At 44.8% G+C, this 21,892-nt stretch overlaps 1 protein-coding gene across 2 annotated transcripts in view; it reads right to left on the bottom strand.

The window, feature by feature from the left end:
* LOC138293664 (aldehyde dehydrogenase family 3 member B1-like) overlaps positions 1-21,892 on the bottom strand; it is a 121,149-nt gene that overhangs the window by 73,454 nt on the left and 25,803 nt on the right. The window contains exons 2-4 of one of the 2 annotated variants that reach the window (XM_069232966.1): positions 15,377-15,473; positions 8,230-8,392; positions 3,717-3,827 (exon numbers count right to left, since the gene is read on the bottom strand). In XM_069232966.1, coding sequence (XP_069089067.1) covers positions 3,717-3,827; positions 8,230-8,391 — 273 coding nt within the window. In that variant the 5' untranslated portion in view covers position 8,392; positions 15,377-15,473. The remainder of the gene's footprint in view (positions 1-3,716; positions 3,828-8,229; positions 8,393-15,376; positions 15,474-21,892) is intronic. The other variant, XM_069232965.1, reaches the window with a different exon arrangement.

Genomic DNA, 21,892 nt, shown 5'->3' with positions numbered 1-21,892 from the left:
GTGGGTAGGCCTAGTGCCCGCAAAAGGAAATGCCCAAAAACACTATCTGGACACATCAAAATTATCAAATACAAAACTACAGTTTTTTGCTGGGGGCACCTGCATTTTTGTTCCTGTATGGCTGGGCTCAGCAGCCATACAGGGAAACCTACCAAACCCAGACATTTCTGAAAACTAGACACCCGAGGGAGTCCATGGAGGTGTGACTTACCCAGAATCCTCAGCAAACCTCAAATTTAGCTGAAAAATCAATTGTTTTCCACATTTTTGTGTGGGATCACCTCACCGGGACAAATTTCCTACCACCCTACGTTCCCTTCAGTCTCATGGTAAACATTATAGCTCACTTGTGTAGGTGGACCAAGTGCCTGTGACAGGGAAGAGCCAAAACATGTCAAAATTGAGGGGGAACCAAAGCGGGTCCAAAAGGGCAGTTTGAAATAAAATCATTTTCAGGCTGACAAGTGGGGCAGACTTTTTATCAGTATAGATGAGACAATTCTGGGTGGGTGTAATTTTGTGGATTCCTGCAGGTTCCATCACAAAAATTTGGAAACAATATGTGATTTCCAACAAAGTTGGAGGTTTGCAGGGCATTGTGGATAAGAAAATGGTGCGGTGCATGTGAAACACACCACCCTGGACTCACCCAGATGTTTAGTTTTCAGATGTGTCTAGGTCTTGTGGATTTTTCTACATGGCAGCATCCCAACGTCCAAAAAGTGCAGCCCTCACCATTCCAAGTGGGACGATTTTGAGAGTAAGCCAAGTTCTCATGGCCCAACTGTAAAACCAAAAAACCCAACATAATCTAATGTCCTCTTGCTTGCCATGGGATAAGAAGTTTTAGAGTGCTGGGGAGAGCTGAAAGACTGTTACCCCCTTCAGTTGGTGTGGGAGCATAACCATGCCCGTACTGGTTGGTAGCCACCACCACACAATTTTTTTTTTTTTTTAATTCCCTGGCATCTAGTAGACTTTCTGCCCTCCCTGGGGTGTGGATCGGTGGTAATTGCCCCATCTGCCCACTGATGGGAAGGACAACTTTGGCCCCATTTAATTGGGGTGTGGGTATGGCCATACCCCCACTCTCTTATTTTGAAAAAATAAATCTTCCCTGGTCTCTGGTGGGCTTTTTGCCCCCCTTGGGGGCAGATGGGCCTTCCAAAAATACAAAAATAGGCCGATCTGACACCAAGGGGGGCAGATATGGCCAACAGTAATGTTCCCCCATGAGGAGCGACCCTTGCCCAAGGGGCTGCCCCCAAAAACAAAACACACACATACACACACACCAATCCCTGGTGCCTAAGTAATTTCTACCCCTCCTGGGGGCAGAAATGTCCTAAAATAAATTTGGCCCCCAGAGGAACGACCCTTGCCTAGGGGGTCGCTCCCCTTGCGTGAAATTGATGCAAAAAAATAAAAATCCCTGGTGTCTAGTGGTTTCTGCCCCCATGGGGGAAGATTGGCCTAATACTAATAACAATAGGCCGATCTGCCCCCAAGGGGAGCAGAAATGACCTAAATACAATTTGCCCCCCAGGGGAGCGACCCTTGCCTAAGGAGTCGCTCCCCACATATAAATGTTTTTTTTTTTTAATTATCCCTAGTGTCTTGCGGTTTCTTCCCCCCCTGGGGGCAGATCGGCCTAATTATAATAGGACCGTCTGCCCCCGGGGGGGGGGGCAGAAAAGGCATTAAAAAAAATTGAGAAATAAAATAAAAAAAACTACCTGGGACATCAAAGGAAAGGAAAGGCCTTTTCTTTCGTTTGATGCCTCTCACAGCCCCTCCACGTGATCAAAGGAGAAATGCTCAGCTTCCAGCGCGGAGGGATAGGCCTCTGATGAGGTCAGCACACGATCGTGCACTGACGTCATCAAACGCCACGGGGGGTCAGGAGGGTGGGGGTGGAGAGGAAGCGATTCTCCTTCCATACCTGCCCAGGGGAGGAGGGTGTGAGGTCTCCAGGGGGGGAGCGCTAGCGCTTCCCCCGAGGGCCCCTATCTGGACGTAATGGATACGTCCTGGGCACCCGAGCGGTTAACTGCAGAATGTTCTCTTTATAGCTCAAAGATCACTAAGGGAAGCGTTTATCATTCGTTTAGCTTAGAAATTGTTATCAGGGCCCAAGAACCGTTAGTGGAGATGATGTTGTGCAGCTGTTCTCATGAGATTAGCCCTAAACTATCATAATTCCCTATTCGGAGGTCAGAGTTAGTGATTATAGTTTGTTTAAAGTGTGTCCAGAACTGATGAGTAAGGAAGGAAAGTGTTTGTAACCACCCCTTTACAGCGGCACTCCCTCTTTGATAATCTTCGGCTGAAATCACTGCTTTGCATTGCTGCCTTTGTGGTTACAAAGCTATAAAAGCCAAGAAGTCTGTGAGCTAAGGGAGATTCTCTGGCAAATGCTCGGAGACCCCTGCTGCAGCAGAACTTTATAAAGGATCCTGGAGCTTCCCCATGGCTGACTTTCACTTTATTTGAAGATTTTTTCAGTCCAGCTTTGACAATTGCTTTGTCATTAAATCACCTTTACAGCTGCTGCTCATGTAAAGAAGAGTCCTTGGTTTGTTTTAACTGTAAGTTTACAATCGCTGCTTAAGGAAAGAGGAGCAATCTTTGCTTTGTCTTTACAGCAACTTTGCAGCCACTGCTTAAAGGAAGAGGAATCATTGCCTTGTCTTTACTGCAATTTTACAGTCGCTATCATAAGGAAAGATATAGCAGTCTTTTGTTTTGTTTTTGATATAAATGTAAACCGCTGCTAGAGTAAAGCGAACAAGTCATTGGTTTGTGTGTTCCTGAGTGTACAGCCACTTCTCACAGAAACAGTAGAGGTTTTTCCTTTGAGTTTCCTGGGAGTTGATCAGCTGCTGCTGAAGTCTGATTTGCCCCCCTATTACTAGCAAATTCCTCCACCTCTGAATGTCACCAAGGCTACCACAGAAAGAGCAAGGTTGCCTCCTTGACACTTTCCCACCGCGGGAAGCACCATTTGCCAGAATGAGCTGAAAGAATATGTGGAAAAGGTAAGAAAAATGAACCCACCTCTGCTGAAAATGTTTAAAATTGTATGTGATGCCTAAAAAATGCTAAATAAAGCAAAAGGCTACTTCAAAAGTGTTTCTCTAATGGAGCAGGATATAAACCAAAGCTCTGCTATTCATGGATTCTTGCTCCACTGTAAGAAAACATGTGCTCAGAGCTAATTGGTAATGCGCTCAATTATTGGACTCAGCAGCAGGCTGGTGCCTTAAAATTATGGCATCAATTACCTTTTTAATGCAGCTTTACTCCTATCTAAACCTAAGTTTTTATTTTTCACTTTTAAAGTAACAAGTACAAAATATATCTGCCCCTTGTTTATAAGAGCCAATGTTTGAGGGTGTTATTAAAATGTTCTTGAAAGATTTTGTTTAGAATTATTTTGGAAATAAATACTTTTCTTTAAAACAATCACACTGGGACTTGCACCTAGGTGGATATACTCAAGGGTATTGATATTAGTCAATATCCCATGATGGAGAAAGGATATAGTGAAGGAGAGTTTTGTGTTTCAAGCTAATATTTTGTGTGCCCCATCTACGCACTGTCAGTAATGCCAGGATTTACAACTTCACGCACTCCCCCTTGCAGGTAAAGACCCCTTAAAAGAGAGTCCTTTCAAACTTCCCTGTTTCAAAATCAGATGTGCATCAAAGACATACCAAGTTTTTCTCCACACCTTCATCTTTCATCCATGTCTGCAGGTTCTTGAGGGCGCAATTGATTTCATTGATTGTTAGAGCGGTCTCCCCCGCTTCCGCCTCAAACGCCGGCTGGGAGGACACAACCCAGGAAACAAGGGGAAAAGAATAAGACAAATTAGTGGGTGTGGGATCAGGGGATGGGGTAAAAAGGAGACAAATCAAAGGGAAGAAGAGATATGGGTGAAGTTAAGAAGTGAAAGAGTAACACGAATCGATGAGGAGAAAAGAAAGAAGGCGAGGGGGGAACTGTAAGTGAAGAAGTGACGGATCAAAAGAATTATCCTGTAAAAAGACAGCTTGGGGTAAGGGAGGCACGGATAAAGAGCAAGTCAGGTAAGGAAGCCAGCAGATGAGCTAAGTAGCGATGACAATGGAAAGGACAGAAACAGAGTGAGTGGAGGGTTGTGGAGGTTGCGAGTAAAGGACAATGGGAGAAAGGGGAAGAAATATAGCAAAACAAGAACAGAGAAAGAGCAGGATGCTGTGTACATGAAGTGTAGATAGGTAAAACAGGAAGCAAAGCATAAAATGAGTTTTGTAGAGTGCAAGCAGCTGCTCCCGATGGGATCGCTCAGGCACTAAGCCAGGTAACTGCCATTCCTCTAAAGCTCTCTAAAATGAAAAATCGTAAGGCCTTTTCTGAAGGTAAGATTCCAGTTTTATCTCCCCAGTTGCTTTGGCAGAGCATTCCACAGTCTAGAAGCCCTTGTGGAGAAGGATCTTCCCCTTAATCTGACTTTGTGGACCCTAGGAACACATAAAAACACTGATTTAGAACATCTAAGTGCCCTAGATGATGGGTACCAGTCTAACTCTGTCCTAGAGCTGGATAGGGCATTTCTTATGAAGAGCCTTAAAGGTAAGCACTAGGGCCCATATTTATACTTTTTAGCGCCGCATTGCGTCGTTTTTTGACGCATAATCGTCGCAAACTTACAAAATACAATGCTGGCAGCATAACAGCAGCGTTCGGATTGGTCAGAGCACCCAGCCGGGCGCTCCGGGGCAGACTGGGAGAGTCTGCCTGCTCTCTCCAACCCAGCACTGCGGTGCCGGGTTGGACAGAGCTTAGTGCGCATGTATGTTTGGCCGGTCTGAGACAGCAGGCCAAACATACATGCGCAATGAGGGGGAGTGCTGGGCACTCCCCCAGCACTCCCCCTCTGTGCTCGTCACAGCCCGTGGCCCTGCCCTTTCCACAATAAAACAATAATAAACACAGTTTATTATCATTTTATTGTAGAACTTTGGCAGCTGATGCTGCTGGCGGAGGTGGGGGGGGGGCAACGCTCCTCACCCTAACAGAGGCGCCACCCCTGGGTCTAAGCTTACCTTTGCAAATTGGGCCCATAGTTAGAACCTAAAGTTTACGTTTGGACCTAAAGTCTACATTTAGACTTCATGTCTAACCTTAGACTTTAGGTCTACAGTTGGACTCCAGGTCTAAACTTAGACTTTAGTCTAAACTTAGACTTCAGGTCTAACCTTAGACTTTAGGTCTACAGTTGGACTTCAGGTCTAACCTTAGACTTTTGGTCTACAGTTGGACTTCAGGTCTAACCTTAGACTTTGATTCTACAGTTGGACTTCAGATCTAAATGTAGACTTTAGTCTAAACTTAGACTTCAGGTCTAACCTTGGACTTTAGGTCTACAGTTAAACTTCAGGTCTAACCATAGACTTTAGGTCTACAGTTAAACTTCAAGTCTAAACTTAGACTTTAGGTCTACAGTTGGACTTCAGGTTTAACCTTAGACTTTGATTCTACAGTTGGACTTCAGACCTAAATGTAGACTTTAGTCTAAACTTAGACTTCAGGTCTAACCTTGGACTTTAGGTCTACAGTTGGAGTTCGGGTCTAAACGTAGACTTTAGGTCTACAGTTAAACTTCAGGTCTAACCTTAGACTTTAGGTCTACAGTTGGACTTCAGGGCTAACCTTAGACTTTAGGCCTACAGTTGGACTTCAGATCTAAACGTAGACTTTAGTCTAAACTTAGACTTGAGGTCTAACCTTAGACTTTAGGTCTACATTTGGACTTCAGATCTAAACGTAGACTTTAGTATAAACTTAGACTTCAGGTCTAACCTTAGACTTTAGGTCTACAGATAAACTTCTAACCTTAGACTCTAACCTTAGACTTTAGGTCTACAATTGGACTTCAGGTCTAACCTTAGACTTTAGGCCTACAGTTGGACTTCAGATCTAAATGTAGACTTTAGTCTAAACTTAGACTTCAGGTCTAACCTTAGACTTTAGGTCTACAGTTGGACTTCAGGTCTAACCTTAGTCTTTAGGTCTACAGTTGGAGTTCAGGTCTAAACTTAGACTTCAGGTCTAAGTTTACCATTGTGAATCGGGCCCATAAACTCTCCTGGTAGATAAAGGCCTGAGACAAAGGGAGATGATGCATTTTGCACATCATCACATCACATGATTTGATCAAGTGGGGATGGGGGGAGCAATTATCCTGACCTCTTCATAAACAATGTAATGAATCTGAGGCCAGAATCAACTGGCATCCTTACACCCTGATGACCTTCGGGATTGAAAGATTTAAAGTGCTTGTACATTAATGTTCAAGAGGTAAAAATAGTGGGGATCATTTTTTAATAGACTCAGACAGACTACTCAAGCAAACAGTACAGATCATTGTTGTGGCTTCACTGCCAGACGCTTACACTCATACTCTGCCTGAACATTTTGTTGGGGGGTCTGAGGGTGTGAAGGGAGGGGCGGTTTGGGGATTGTTAAAGACTTGTCCTGACACTCTCTGTAACAATGATGTGTTGTTATTTAGCACTCTTAATGCTGAGATACTGGTAACCTCTCTTTACAGTTTAAGCCTAATTAACACAAATTTTTAAAGAAACCAAAGCTGAGCCCCATAAAGACAGAGGCCAATTCGTAAAGTGATCTACGAGTATGGGAAGAAGTACTAAAAAGGTACCCTCACCACACTTTTACAAGCTTTTGGTGATCTGTCCCATAGCATCCAACCCCCTATTAGGAAAAGTGCAAAGATGGCACAGTCTTCTATGTGTACGAAGTGTCTATGAATATTGCCTTAATATCCCCATCTTATTCCCATTTTTGCTGTTTTGGAGATTCATTCCCAAATGGCTTGTAGGAGTACCACAGGAGTGGCACTTTACGTACTTTTGTGAATAAGCCCCATTGATTGTACTAATTGTCAACAACAACAAAGACCAGAGTGCAGGAATGGATTTTAGCCATGACCATTGACGTTTTACCCCACAAATGCTCAAATGCACCAGACACTTAGGACTTCACATCAATGCAACCATCAGTTTCAAACAAACACACCTCAGAAATGACACACATAGCAAAGTGAAAGCGTTTGCCCTTAAAGCAGACTTTAGAACTGCTGTACAAGCCCCGATGCCATCCTTGGTTACCGTCCTTCCCAGAAAAACCTCTGGCCCCTCTCCTTCATGGAGCTGCCTGACTTTGCTAGGATTTCAGGATGTTTGACACAATCTCCCCCACCCAAGAGGCAATTCAGTGACTCCTCCACCAGTCTGTGTCACCTTCAAAGAATGGTGCATCACCTACAAAGCGTTAACCTCAAGCAGTCTGGTGTTACATGGCTCTAGCCGAAGCAATCTCATTAGGGTAGAGTCACCAAAAAAGCAGAAAGGGCTGGACGTCAAGTCCTCTCTTGCTACCCTCCTAAGAGCTGAAATTCGTCCTGCCCCGAGATTCAGCAAGCTCCCAACTACTGCTCTTAATGAAACACCTCATCCAAGTATAACCCGCAGGCTAATAGATGCCAAGTATAACCCGCAGGATAATAGATGCCAAGTACAACCCACAGGCTAATAGATGCCAAGTACAACCCACAGGCTAATAGATGCCAAGGATAACCCGCAGGATAATAGATGCCAAGTACAACCCACAGGCTAATAGATGACAAGTACAACCCACAGGCTAATAGATGACAAGTATAACCCGCAGGATGATAGATGCCTACCAATAATCCCACTTGCCCTCCTGCACAGCCTATCTTATCCCTTGCTTCTATACTCCTTCCCCTTAACCTCTCTGTTGAGCAGAGCTCCATTGCTTTTTAGCTAGACCTGTACTGTAACATTTAAATCTCTCATCCATACATGTTACTGCCACTCACCTTATGTTGGCTGTCTGCCAGGCCCTCACAAATGGATGCCTGGTGCACACCTCTCCTCTCCCTGATACTGAGATTACTTCTCCTCACTGCATGTAGTTCTGTTCTTTTGCCTCAGTAGTGGACATCTTGTGCACCTCCTCTTTTCTGCTTAGACACCTCCTCACCTTGTGAAAGCCCGTACCTGACCCTCATTAATGGCTGCGCCGTGGACATCACTCCTTCACCTTGTACTTAAAACTCTCTCTCTTTGTGAAAGTTCTGAGACAGTGTCTCACTAATTCCCGAATTGCACAACCTCTTGTACTTAGACGCCACCTTACCCTGCGTAGGTCCTGGGCCAGTGCTTCATTAATGGCTGCTTTGTTCTCTTCAATGCACCTCTTGAGAGCCTGGAGTTGGGACATCCGGTGCCCATGGGGTCGGGTCTTGCCTGAGTTAAAGCTGGTCCGGAGACGACCCACAATGTCCTGAAAGCTGGACATTCTGAGGGGAGAAGGAAAGCAGAGGGTCAAACACTGTCACTTGTGGGACCTCAGCTATTTGCTATCTGAGGAGAAGACAATTGGCAGCTAGAATTGATGTGCATTGGGAAATATAACACCTGTCAGGCTTAGGGTGATCTTCCCCCAAATGTCTGGTTTCCCTTATTACATTGAGCAAGTGGTAAGTTTTGTTTGGGAGAACGTAGAAATATCATGTTTGGTGTCCAAGGAATTGTAAATTAAAATCCTCTTTAACAGTGAAGTCGACTTCAAAGACTCTGCCTCTGCTCACACAAAAAAACCTTCACAATAACTTATTGTGCCTGCAGACCGGGACTGCGGCAGGGAGGCAGGGAATTCCAGACAATTCTGTGGGGGATATGGGGTTAGAAATTTCTTCTACTTCAAAGTGTAAAGATGACGCTTTGTCTTTGCAGTATCTTTAAAGATTTATTGTAAGAAATCCTGGTGCAACACATTAAGGTGAGCGCTGAGACTCACAAATGTCTGTGCTCAATCCCAGCCTTAGAATATTACCACATTCTATCCTACATAGCTAGGTTCTGTGTGACCTAATCAGGTAAGTCCTTGGGTGTCCTAAGTAGCACAACACTATAATAAACACTACATATCTTCCCCTTTTTCAAGAACAACAAAAACTATCATAAAGATGAAAGCAAAAATAATAAATAACTATTATATGAGCAATACAAATTATGAAATACATAAACATAACTCCTCACACAATAATAAAACTGTTTTATGATGCATTTTGTTCATGAATTTTCTTCTAGTACACAACACGATGGTGGGTGAATTATTCCCAAATAACATTGTTTAACCTTAATGGTTTATGGAGAATTCTACCAAAACTTCCCATTCTTTTATCAGCTGTGGTCTTCACCCTGCTTTGCACTAAACTATGATCAGAAATGCATTAGTGTTTTGATGCATGGTCGGCATCCTGCCTCATCCTCCTGGGAACCACTTCCATGCCATGGGACCTACTTCTTCATCCGCCATCCCGTTAAACTTCCTTCCACCCACTTTTCTGTTTTGAACAGATACATTATCTTTGTTGCACAGTTCCATGAACTAAAATGTCTTACTTTTACATTACTTGACAATACAGAATAACAAAATATCTCCATGACCTTGCAACTATGTTTGCTATTGTAATGTGCTTTGTAGGCAGACTGCGGCTTGCTTATCTTGTCTTTTTACAATCTTTGGGTCCCATTTTATCCTTCTTACATTAGGCATCCAATCTAAATTGCTGCTATAAAATGCTGTTATCTATCTCTTAAGCTCAAATGGCTGAACTATGCTCACTTGCAGCACGTGGTGCAGTTCATAATGCTCTAACAGCGCAGAATAATTCAATTTTGCATTCCATATTATAGTTCATTGACAACTGGATCGCACTTTTTATTACTCGGTTAAACCTCTCAATGGCACCATTGCGGGCTGGATGATAGATAGATGTACCGTTATGTTTTATACGTTTCTGCTTTAGACACTTCTCAAAAAAACCTTTGATACAAATTGTGATCCTTTCTTCAAAAATATTCTATCCAGAAATTGAACAACAACCTTCGAATCAGCACACTCAACAATTTCCACCTCAGGCCATTTCCAGAAGTGATCCAAAATTTGTGCTCTACTCCATCCAAAATCAGACCTGCAGTATCCACACTAATCTTTCTCCCATGACATATCCGGTGTGCTAATGGGACACAATTCCTAATTTTCTTTTCAATGGCCATTCTCATACCTGGTCACCAGTAAAATTCCTTCATGCGGTTCTTTGTTTTAGTTCTCTGCCCTTCATGACACAAATCAAGCAATTGGATCTCAATCCTTCAGGAGGTACAATCCCACCACTCTCATGACCTTACCATCCTCCAATAACAATTCTTGTCTAAGTTCCCAAAACACCCTCAAGGTATCTCGTAATGTTCTCTAACTGGATTTCCATTTGTAATTTTATTCTTCACCCCTGCTAAAACGGGGTCTTTGTCATAAACACCAACTCACTCTTCTAACAAAATGTCATTGCTACATCCATTGACACTAGCTACTCAAAACTATTCAATAGCTCCCTCGTATGTCTTTAATAGGTAATGGTAACCTGCTTAATAAACCTTTTAACTTGCCAATTGCTCTAGAAAACAACCTCTGGGTCTGACTGTAAAATCTCTTGCTCATACATTCCACTTGGTTGCAGCGCCAACACTGGATCAGGACGATGAGGATCTAAGACGATACCCAACTCTCCTTGATCATGCCATCCTAACACAAAATATCCTGCAGCTGACACATATAACTTGCTTGGTGCTTTTTTGTCTTTAAATCTAAAAAGCAATTCTCTCACACCTACCATATATAAGTCTTCCCCAGTAAAAGATTCCGTAATGTCCGCTGGATTCAACATGTTCCCAAGAGCTGGAGCAAATTTCTCCCTCCACACATCGTCATTCAATTTTGTATATGGTGAGCCGGAATCAACTGCAATAGATATCACTACTCCCCCCACTGGCATTTCACACTGGGGCTTCTTGCTTTGCGTCCCTACTTTCCATACATCATCATCCACACTCAACACACACATGTCTATATCATCTTCTTCTGTCCCATCTGACCCAATATCAGAACTAAGGGCCAGATGTAGCAAGCAGTTTTGCCCAGTCTGTGTCTATGGGAAAATGTGTTTGTACATATGGCCCTAAGTATCAGCATGTTCACAGATTTGTCTCTTTTCCTCTTATACACTTTGAAAAAATCACCAAGACCACATCCTGAACATTATTGTTTACGCGCTGGACATCTTTTGTCATTTGCCAAATATCCCTTGTTTCCACTTATATAACACCTCCCTTTAAATATGCCTTGATCAGTAACTTCTTTGTCTTTCTGCTTTGTATATTTCTTGCACACTTTTGGTTGTTTTTTCAGTGTGGACCTTGGCTACAACACCTTTGTCTTTGTCATTTTCAAGTTTATTTTAGTTTTCAGAAATGAAAACCTTACCGTAAACTCAGCTCTTTTTATTATTTCTATCACCTCCTGTAAGTTGCCTTTCCTTTAGCCCATATATTGGCCTGGATGCCAGGATTCGCAGCATGCATTGCTATCTGGTTCATCATGGAGATTATCAAATCTACATGTTAAGGCTAAATTCTTAAGTTATGCTACATGGTCTTCAAAGGGTTCATCTTTCCCCTGTTTCCCATGAAAAAACGTGAATGGGTCTGCAGAAACACATACGGTAGGGTTGAAGTACGTGTCTAAATCTTCCAATGCATTTTATACCCAGAAGACCGTACCGCGGTCAAAAGACCGCGGCGGTCATTCTGGGTTTCCCACTGTGCTGGCGGGCGACCGCCGAAAGTCCGCCCGCCAGCCCAGTGGGAAACACCCTTCCCACGAGGACGCCGGCTCAGAATGGAGCCGGCGGAGTGGGAAGGTGCGACGGGTGCAGTTGCACCCGTCGCGAATTTCAGTGCCTGCAAAGCAGACACTGAAATTCTTCGTGGGGCCCTCTTACGGGGGCCCCTGCAGTGCCCATGCCATTGGCATGGGCACTGCAGGGGCCCCCAGGGGCCCGAGGCACCCCCTACCGCCATCCTGTTCCTGGCGGGAGACCCGCCAGAAACAGGATGGCGGTAGGGGGTATCAGAATCCCCATGGCGGCGGAGCGCGCTCCGCTGCCATGGAGGATTCTCAAGGGCAGCGGGAAGTCGGCGGTACACCGCCGACTTTCCGTTTCTGGCCGCGGCTGAACCGCCGCGGTCAGAATGCCCAGCGGTGCACCGACAGCCTGTTGGCGGTGCTACCGCCGACCTCCGCCATGGCGGTAATTACCGCCAGGGTCAGAATGACCCCCATCATCCTGTCTGGGGTTTTCTGTATACAACTGCAAACCTCCAAACCCCCTGGTCCCAAACAAGGCAGCAGGATTTTTTTTTTTTTTCAGGTTTAAAATCTTCCTCATCCTCAAAAGTTAATAAGCAATTCTCAGAGTATTATTTCCACTTCAATAATGGCTCCCCGTAGCAGGTAAGAATGTTTGTGGAGGTCCTAAATTTCACCCATTTCCAAATGTCATGATGACTTTCCACTGCGATCCACTCAGTATATTTACTAACAGAAGAACAATACGAGTACTAAATCCCACTGTGCACTTTTTCCCGCACCCTCATACCTTAAATCACAAAACTTCTATTTCTGAATAAATGGTGTGTTTATTCATTACAGCACCGTCAGACAAGTGAAATGCTGTCAACCTCTCGAAGACGTTACACACGTGATGTATCCTCATGATTTAGATTCAGAACACTAGGGCGCTGAGCACAGAGGCGCATAGTCTTAGACTTGCGCAATGCTTGCATTCCAGTATGCTTCCTTCGTTGCCAGGCACAACCGCATTACACATTACGCATCAGGAACTGGTCAATCTCTGCCAAGGAGGTGACGGCCAATCAGGCACTTCAAGGGCCATATTTATACTTTTTGACGCAAAACTGCGTCAACGCAGTTTTGCATCAAAAAGTTTAACGCCATTTCTTTGCGCCACCCAGGCGTCAAATTTATACTTTAAAGCAAAAAGATGTTAATGTGGAGAAAATGACTCTAATCCGGTTTACGACGTTGCAAACCGGATATGCACCATTTTTCCCCACAATAGCATCAAAAAGCGGAGCAAACACAGTAAACAGTGCTAAGGAGCCCCAAAATGGATTCCAGAAACCAGGAGAGACCCCAGGGAGACCCCAATCGACCAGGAACCAGCCAGGAGGACCCAGACAAAACCTAGGAGAGGGAGAAGAAGAAAAGGAAGTGTTGTTTCAGTGCAGAGGAGCAGGAAATACTGGTGAAAGAGGCGACAGAACACCAGTATCAACTTTTTGTCACCTCAAAATTGCCAATTGGGAGGAGAGAGGCAATTTGGCAACAAATTGTGGACAAGATAAACAGTGTGGCAGAGGTACGGAGAACAGTCACTGAGTGCAAGAAACGCTGGCATGACTGCAAGCACAGGACCAAGGAAAAAATGGCAAGGAACAGGAAGGCAGCACTGCAGACTGGAGGTGGGAGTCCAGCACTGCAGGAGGACCTGGACCAGATGGAGGAACTGGTGGCAGCCGTCATCCCAGAGGAAATGGTCACAGGAATTCAAGAACAGGACAGCGCAGACTACCAGGAAACAACACAGATGCAGGGTAAGTTGCATGGGGGACAAAAATGCCTAAATGTTAACTGCAAGCAGGGGGAGGTACATACCTACTACACAATGCATGTCAGCCATGGAAATCAGGCAGGGGAAAGGGCAAAGGGGCACGGTATGGCTGCAAGGGCTGTGCAGGGGAAACCAGGGGCACAGCACAACACTACACCAACAACCTTTGCATGGGGGTACTCTGCCATGCCAAGGATGTTGGAAAGGCAAAGCCAGTCCAGGAGGGTAGGGTAGAACGTAAAACTGGCCTGCTGTCACACGACAACTGGTATTGTCACAACATGAACTAGGTCTCAATTTCTAGTCTCAGGCCACATCTGCAAGTGGCATGTACCATTGACAACGGTTGCCAGTACCACCTGTGCTGTGTGTGCAGGTCAAGTAGCAAATGGCAGTTAGGTGCCCATGGATCAAACACACCCAAAATAGAGGGTTCAGGATGACAACGCTATCAATCCCCTGTAATTCCTAACACAGTGTAAATCCTGTCAAATGATCATGTCTATAGGCGCAATAAACATCAGGTATTGTTACTTACATTATGAAGTACCCAGCAGTAATGTCATACCCATGGTGCTCATTTCAGGGTCTACCCCGTGCCTGTGTTACAATAGCTGCAATGCCATCATGTAACATCTCAAGTGTCATACTGCTAACACAACAGCATTGAGGGGGAGGACATATGTGTCTAGCTAGTGAAACACACCTGCACAGTCATGAGAGGAAATGGAACACTGCCAGGCCCATCAGTGCAATCCAATGTAGCACACATTCGCAAACATCAACATGACACTACCAATGCTGACACCTGTATCGTTCCATGCCAATGCAATACATGGTATGTGCTAGAGGGCATGGAAAGCAACTATGAGAAAAATGTAGCCACAGGGAACCTCTATAGTTAACACAAAGACTGGGACCGGTCTGGCTAACAGGATGCAGGCTCTGTCAGGAACAAACATAAACAAGGCAAATACACAGTGAGCAGACTCTGACTGGGACAAGCAGGAACAACACTGTGGGAACAAAAAACAGTTTCTGCTGTGGTCTGCACTGTTACACAATCCCCCAAGGGCTCTGCTGCACAAATGATTTGTACGCCAATGCACAAAAAGGAGATTCAGAAAACGGGAACTTCTAAGCAGTTCCAGGCAGCATCAAGGGCAGGGCAGTGTCAAATGGCTGGTCTGCATGGAAGTGCTCACAGATGTGCGCACCTTCAGTCTCTCACAAGTCCTGGAGTTGAGAATCAAGTTCAAAGGGCGAACTGGACCTTTCACATGGGAAGCAATGGACAGCAGATTACAGGTCTTACCAACTACCAGGCAGTGCATTATCGGACCTGAAGTCCATGCAGATTGATGAACTATGACTATGGCATGCCATACGGAAGTGGGAAGCACACAGGAGTCAGAATGGGAGTCTGGGTGTGTGTAGATGAAGGTTATCAGGGTACAGATAGTCCATTTACAGGATGCCCTAGAGAAGAGTGGGGAGAGACTTAAAACATGGCAGTGGCAGGACTTATCACTTGGGATGGACTGCATAGGGCATGTCTTGTGAGCAATGCTTGTCATACCCGGGGCACTCGTGCTATCCATTTTCAGGTTTTATGCACTTCTTGTCACACATGCTCCTTGCAGAGATAGATGATGTCACACTTACTGCTGTCAAGGGTCTGGTCATACATTCCTGTTACCAATGCAATTGCACATCCACTGCCTCATGTATGAAGCACTTTTTTACCTTATGATTGCTGGTGTCTTAGTTGTGTGTCACATGCTGCAATGGACCATGTTGGCAACATGGATGTGTCTCATATCTGTGGTCCTCTGATATTGCCCTTCAAATGTGAAATAGACAAGATATATGTCATTAACACTGTGTGTGATGTTTGCTGTACATTCAAAACCATTAAATGTGATGTGGCGTTTTCAGTATGCAAATTTGTATTTCTGCAATGCTCCATGAGGCTAAACTCCGATTATGATTCCTAGGGATCATGTGATGCATAAATAATTACCCAGAGCATGATTGAGTGATGAAGTGAAGTGTTTAATTCCATATGATAACAAAGTGGTGATGGTGACTATAGTTAGAAGAAGTTTTGTACGATGTGTTGCTGACCCAATTCTGCAGCTGTGTTTGGATGTTCCCCCTCATTTTCACAGACAGCATCCTCCTCTTCCTCCTCTTCAGGCATTTGTTGATCCGGTTCATATATGGGAATGTTCCTCCTCACACAAATGTTGTGCAGGATGGCACAGGTCAAAATGATCTTGCAGACCATTTCAGGGAAATATAGGAGGCTGCCTCCGGTGATGTCCAGGCATCTGAATCTGGACTTCAGGATGCCAAAAGTCTGCTCAACTGTGGTGCGTGTCCTCTGATGTGCCTCATTATAGGCACGCTCTGCTGCTGTGCTTGGGTTGGCAATTGGGGTCATGATCCACGGCTGCAATCCCGTAACCCTGATCAGCTGAAAGAGAAAATGAGGGTAAGTATCTTGTTGTTGGTTGCACTGTGATTGTCACTTTGCATGGCAGTTGTTATCTTGTGTCGTCTGTGACTCATCTATGTTTGTAGTATTGTGTGGGATCCTAGGCTTCTGTGATGTTCTTTCTGCAATGGGTTGTTTGACTATTAAAACAGGTGTTTGGCTGGTTGACATGATATCTGTGGAATATTTAGAAACTTGCTGTTCAGTGTGTATCTCTCATGCGTTATGTAACGTGGAAGAAGTGTCGGTGTGCCTTCACTGGAGGTGACATGATACTTACACACACACAATCGATTCCACTGTGGTGGTAACACGGGTGCACTATATGGCCTGAACATCCAATTCAACATATATAATTCCAGGTGAAATGCAACAGTGAGGCCCTTTGATCTGGCTAGGTGACAATACACAACACATCTCCATCAGTTGGCAGCACTGAAGTGTTCACAATTGACAATGCACAATTATCCCATGTGTGACAAGTTCTATGCAAATCTATTTTTGTGCCCTCACCGAGTTGGCTCATGTGCAAACGTGTACCTACAGTATTGAACTTGCTCCAGGTAAGCTGGATAACTTGGTTGTGGGGTGAAGGTTTTAGTGTAGGAAGGTCCATTTGCCTGTACATCTGTTATGTACATGGGGAATTGTCTCAATCCGTATGTGTAGCAGTGTGCACTTTGCATTAGTGTCACATCCGCATGCTTTCATATCACAGTCCACTTCGTTATTGCTAGCTGGCAATGTCACACCAGGAGTGATGTGAGATGTTAGCACAGCCTCAATAATTCAATGTCACCTTCATTAGAGTCAGCGTCATCATGCTATGTGTCTCATGGTGTTTGACCTGCAGCAACACACATTACACACCCCTTACACAGGACGTATTGCTTGGAAGGGTGTGGGATTGAGTGTTATTGATGTGATTTAGAAAGGTTCATCATCCAAGTTGTACTGCCAGTTAAGGCCATGTCATTGTCACTGTGTGGTTTTAAATAGGTCCCATGTGGCTCTGCAGTGGCATCTCTTGTTATTTGCATCTCTCATTTGTCCATAGGTGTGTATCCCATTGGGTCAGGATATCAAACATGTCCACCAGTGTCACACCTAAGTGTCTTCCTGGCCACGTTTCAATGTAGTGGTGTATGTGTTGGGTGTCCTACAGGGTTGCTGTGCTGTGTGTAAATTACTACGTTTCTGTACTTACCAACAAGTAGGCCATTGCCATATCGTCCATCCTGGAAGTGTTGATTGATGGTGCAGTGGCAGAAGATGAATGAATCATGTACACTCCCAGGATACTTTGCTATGATGTTGGTGAACAATCCACGGTGATCCACAATGGCCTGCACATTGATGGAGTGTGTGTGCTTCCTGTTGCGGTATAAGTGCTCAGTTGCAGCAGGTGGCACAATCTGGACATGTGTGCAGTCCATGGCACCAAGCACGTGCAGGAAGCCATGAATTTGATAAAACCCCTGTTTTGTCTCCTGCTGCTTCTGCTGTGTGTTGGGGAAGCTGATGTGGCGGGGTGTGAGGGAGATGATGGCATCAAGTACCTTGGGAAAGAAGGCAGAGAATGAGGGCTGTGAAATCCCATCAACGAGGGCACCTGTAGTTTGAAAACAGCCACTTGCCAACATGTGCAGGACAGCTTGGTCTCCAGTGGAATGATGTGGGGTGTCTGCAAGCTGGGTGCCAACTGTGGCTCAATGTGGCGCAGAAGCTGCTGTATGGCTTGCCAGTTTAGTCTGTACCTCATGTCATGTTCCTTGAGGCCCTGAAGGGTTGGCCTGGTCCGGAATATCCTCTCCTGCCTTCTGTGTCGCCTTTGGGGTCCATGTTGGTGTGGTGGAAGCTGCTGCTGTTGCTCCTGTGCTCTGGGTCTCCGTGCATGCTGCATGAGTAGCACCTCCATGTCTTCCTTTTTGAGCAATGATGTTGCTTACGTAGTGGTGTGTTTGCCCTATTTTAACACCTGCCCTGACCCAGGCGTTAAAATTTGGCGCAAATCGGGATTTGCGCCATTTTCCGGCTCCGCCTACCAGATGTGAACCATTTTTGTGCGGTTGGATAAATATGTTGCACAGGTGTTTGCATCTCATTGGCGCGAGGCAGTTACACGCATCCAGAAAATGGCGCACACTAGGATATTTTGATGATAGACGGGTCTAGAGTCAAAGTATAAATATAGTGTTAAGTTTGCGCTGTATTAGCGTAAAAAAAATGATGCTAATCCGGCGCAAAGGGAGTATAAATATGGGCCCAAGTGTGCAGAACAGTCAGCGCGTGAGAAAGTGCTTGTGTCAATAACGATCCCATTTTTAAATCTCGTAGTCTAACAGTAAGTATACATTTGTTAAAAACAGTACAGTGAAAGTTGATTTTCTAGACCATAAGGGGTCAGGAAGCCGTCCTGATCAGCATGATAGTAGGTTACATCTATAGGCACCGAGTTAAATGGAGCACCATGGCCCACTTTTTGGAACAGTTTGGGCCAATTTGTAGACATGTGGAGGGCATCTTGGGTCAGCTGCTGGGTCTGGACTTGGTCTTAGTCCAGGGAACCACTCTCCAGATAATTGGATGCTTCAATAAGTTAATGTTCGAGGGCCTTAAGAATTATTTTCATGTAGATTTAAAGCCTACGGCAGCAAAGAGAGGCCCCTTCTCCTGGTTTAATCATACTTGTAGAAAAGCTAAATGGGATCTAATTGATTCAATCATACAACAGGATAGAAGGGTGATACGACTAAGGAGGGTGGCCTTTAAATTAGCTATCTCTGAGGCCAAAATGGAGTGGGACCAAGGTAAGTGGGAAGGCCTGTTGGCCGCTGTGAGAGCAGGTGATCGATGTGGCTTTTGGAAGTTACTAGCCACCGGGAGTAAGGAGGGTATCTGTCCCACAGACAATAACATTCCGGAAGCCTCCTGGATCTCGCACTTTGGCTTGTGTTCTGAGCCATTTGAAGAGTACGCTTCCATCCTGTGGGAGCAATATCTTGACGAGATTCAGCCCACATTGGCCAAGAAACTATTCATCCAATTTAGGTTTGGGACCCTCCCTTTGAATTCTTTTACTGCCAGTTGGGCATGTCCACAAAGTTCAACAGGGTTGGCTTGCCCGTCTTGCGGCTGAGTTCCAGAAACAAATCTCAGGGTCAAATGGCTTATTTCAATTTGCCGCAACGTTGGAACTTGACAGCATAAGGAGGCTTATAGGATACTGAAAACTGATACTAGTCAACATATAGTTTTTCCAGAATCCAGGTTTATACACTCCATGTGGCGCATCAGGTGTAAATATAAAACATCTATCGTCAGCGCTGGCACCACTGAAGCCAATTGAATAATCTGTTTGCTTTCCCCTTTCCTGTAACCATTCTTGCACTTCATAATTCAGGGGAGTATGTTGGCACTATATTAATTCTTGTCTTATCTTTCAAGCAGAACCAAGCCCACCTACTCCTCCTAGGGTTGGTGGTCTCATGATTAAGCTAATGGTAACATTTTATCCCTACCTTCTTTTAACGTCTTTTATTCCCCATGTAATACAAATTTGACTTTTGAGTACTGCTTTTCCTGCACAATGTATCGTAATATGTATTGGCATTGAAGTTTTAACTCATCATTTTATTTAGTGTATTGTGTTTTTTAATCTGTCGAAAGTCGAAATAAAAATTATCATGAGGCTGAAAGTGGAACCGCTTGCCCAGTACTTGTCTCATGAAACGGCTCGCTTTGGGAGCGCCTAATTCATGAGCTGTAATCGCACATCTTGTCCGCTTCACACACTGCCCAGCACCGATGACATCAGCATACTGGTCCCCATGCGTTTTCTGTACGATTGCAGGACATGCAGGTTCTTCGTACTAGGATTCTCATTGTTAAGTCTGTAAAGCCTTTGTAGTATCTTCAAAGCCTCATTGTAATAAATCCTGGTACAACACATTAACGTGCATGCTGAGACTCACAACTGTCTGTGCTCAGTCCCAGCCTTAGAATACCTCCACGTTCTATGTCACATAGTTAGGCACTATGTGACCTAATAAGGTAACTACTACGGTGTCCTAAGTGGCACAATACTATAGCAAACAGTACACAAAGGTACCCCCGGTATTTAAAAAAGGGCCCTTAGACCCACTCTTCAGTACACATCTGGACCTGTGGGAGAACTCTCAGAGGACTGGCCTGCTGTGTACTTCAGCGGAATGCCCTGCTGCCTGAAGCCTTCTCTGAGCCCTCATAGGACTGCCCTGCTGCCCAAGACCTGCTTTTCCTGCTTGAACCCAAGACTTCCAGAGTGACCCCAAGGGCTAGTTGACTAGTCTCCTGATCAGAGCTTCAGGAACAGAAAGGGCTCCAACCATCTTGAACCCACACCTGGGCCCAGCCTGAGTGAGTCGTGACACTCCAGGTGGGGCCCCTCCAGTCCTGCACCCTTGGAGGTGGTGCTGGAGGTGTCAGATAGCTCAGATCAAAAACCTGAGACTTAGAACATGTTCTACCAAAAAGTGCTCTGAGAACCAAGAGGAGGCTGGGACCTTCCTGTTCGCCGATCCATCCAAGGTGCCTCTCTGGTTAGCCTGACTTTACAGTAGCTCCCGCTAAGTTCTTCTCCACAGAAACAAATCCTGTTCAGCCACTCCTCACAGAAGTGGTATCCTTCTGGAGTCCTCATTGAGTACAGCCTGCAGCTTAATTCCGGTAGAGATTTTAACTTAAAAAAAAACTATGTCCAGACATAGATCTCTTCACCGCGACTTCTTCAAGCTTACCCCCAACGACTATGGCTCCTCCTCCTCCTCCTCGCACACCTTGGGCTATCTTGCCCTGATGAACTTTACCTTCCCAGACATTTTTCTTCTAAAAATGTTCTACATCTGAAGGTAAATAGAGACTAGGCCCAATTCACTTTGTGTGTCTGGATGCACTCATTACAGATGGCCTTAACTTTGTCCCAGTCTTGCACAACTAAAATATCCGCAGTGGAACTTTGATCTTTTAGGCTCTATTTTACACTTTAACTTTAACAACTCATAAGTCCATTTCTACTGATTGGATTTTGTTGTTCTGGTGTCAAGTAATTTATTAATTTTTACTCTACATTTTTGTGGGATTTTTTTGTGTTGTGTTTTTACTTTATTACTGTTTAGGTGCTGCATAAATACATTACACATTGCCTCTAAGTTGAGCCTGACTGCTTTTGTGCCAAGCTACCAGCACTGGTTTATTTAGTGACTTTTTGTGGTTCACCCTGTTGAGAATTGTGGCTGATCCTTGAGTAGGGGTTCCCCCTTCTCAAACATCAACCCAATTTCTCACAGTATGTTATGTGAATCCCAGTAGTGGTGCTGTGGGTCAGACTTAAGCTTACATTAACCCTATTACTTGGTCCACAGTCTGAAACAGTGGGGATTGCTGTGGGCCACAAATATGTTGAATTGTTAGATCCGTTTTAAATCAGTGCTTGAATACCAGGTATTCTGCAGATGGAGAGAGAGGCGAGTTGGTAGCTCTTTGTATGGAGCAGCGCTGGAATGCCTGTCATACTGTAGGTGAGAAGAGGAATGCATTAAGAGAGATGTTAGAGGAAAGGCTAAACACTGATTTTCCTGGCCCAATGTAGGACACAGGGATGAGGCAAGCATTTTAGCCAAGAAACATCTCATATGATTAGAGAGACCTATGGACAAATGAACACGATAACACTTGAATGCTCAGCCCTGGGGGAAACAGGTGGTTAAGTAGCTGTACACTCC

The sequence above is a fragment of the Pleurodeles waltl genome, chromosome 4_2, assembly GCF_031143425.1.
Source record: "Pleurodeles waltl isolate 20211129_DDA chromosome 4_2, aPleWal1.hap1.20221129, whole genome shotgun sequence".
Classification (NCBI taxonomy): Eukaryota; Metazoa; Chordata; class Amphibia; order Caudata; family Salamandridae; genus Pleurodeles; species Pleurodeles waltl.
This window is presented reverse-complemented; position numbering and strand designations above follow the sequence as displayed.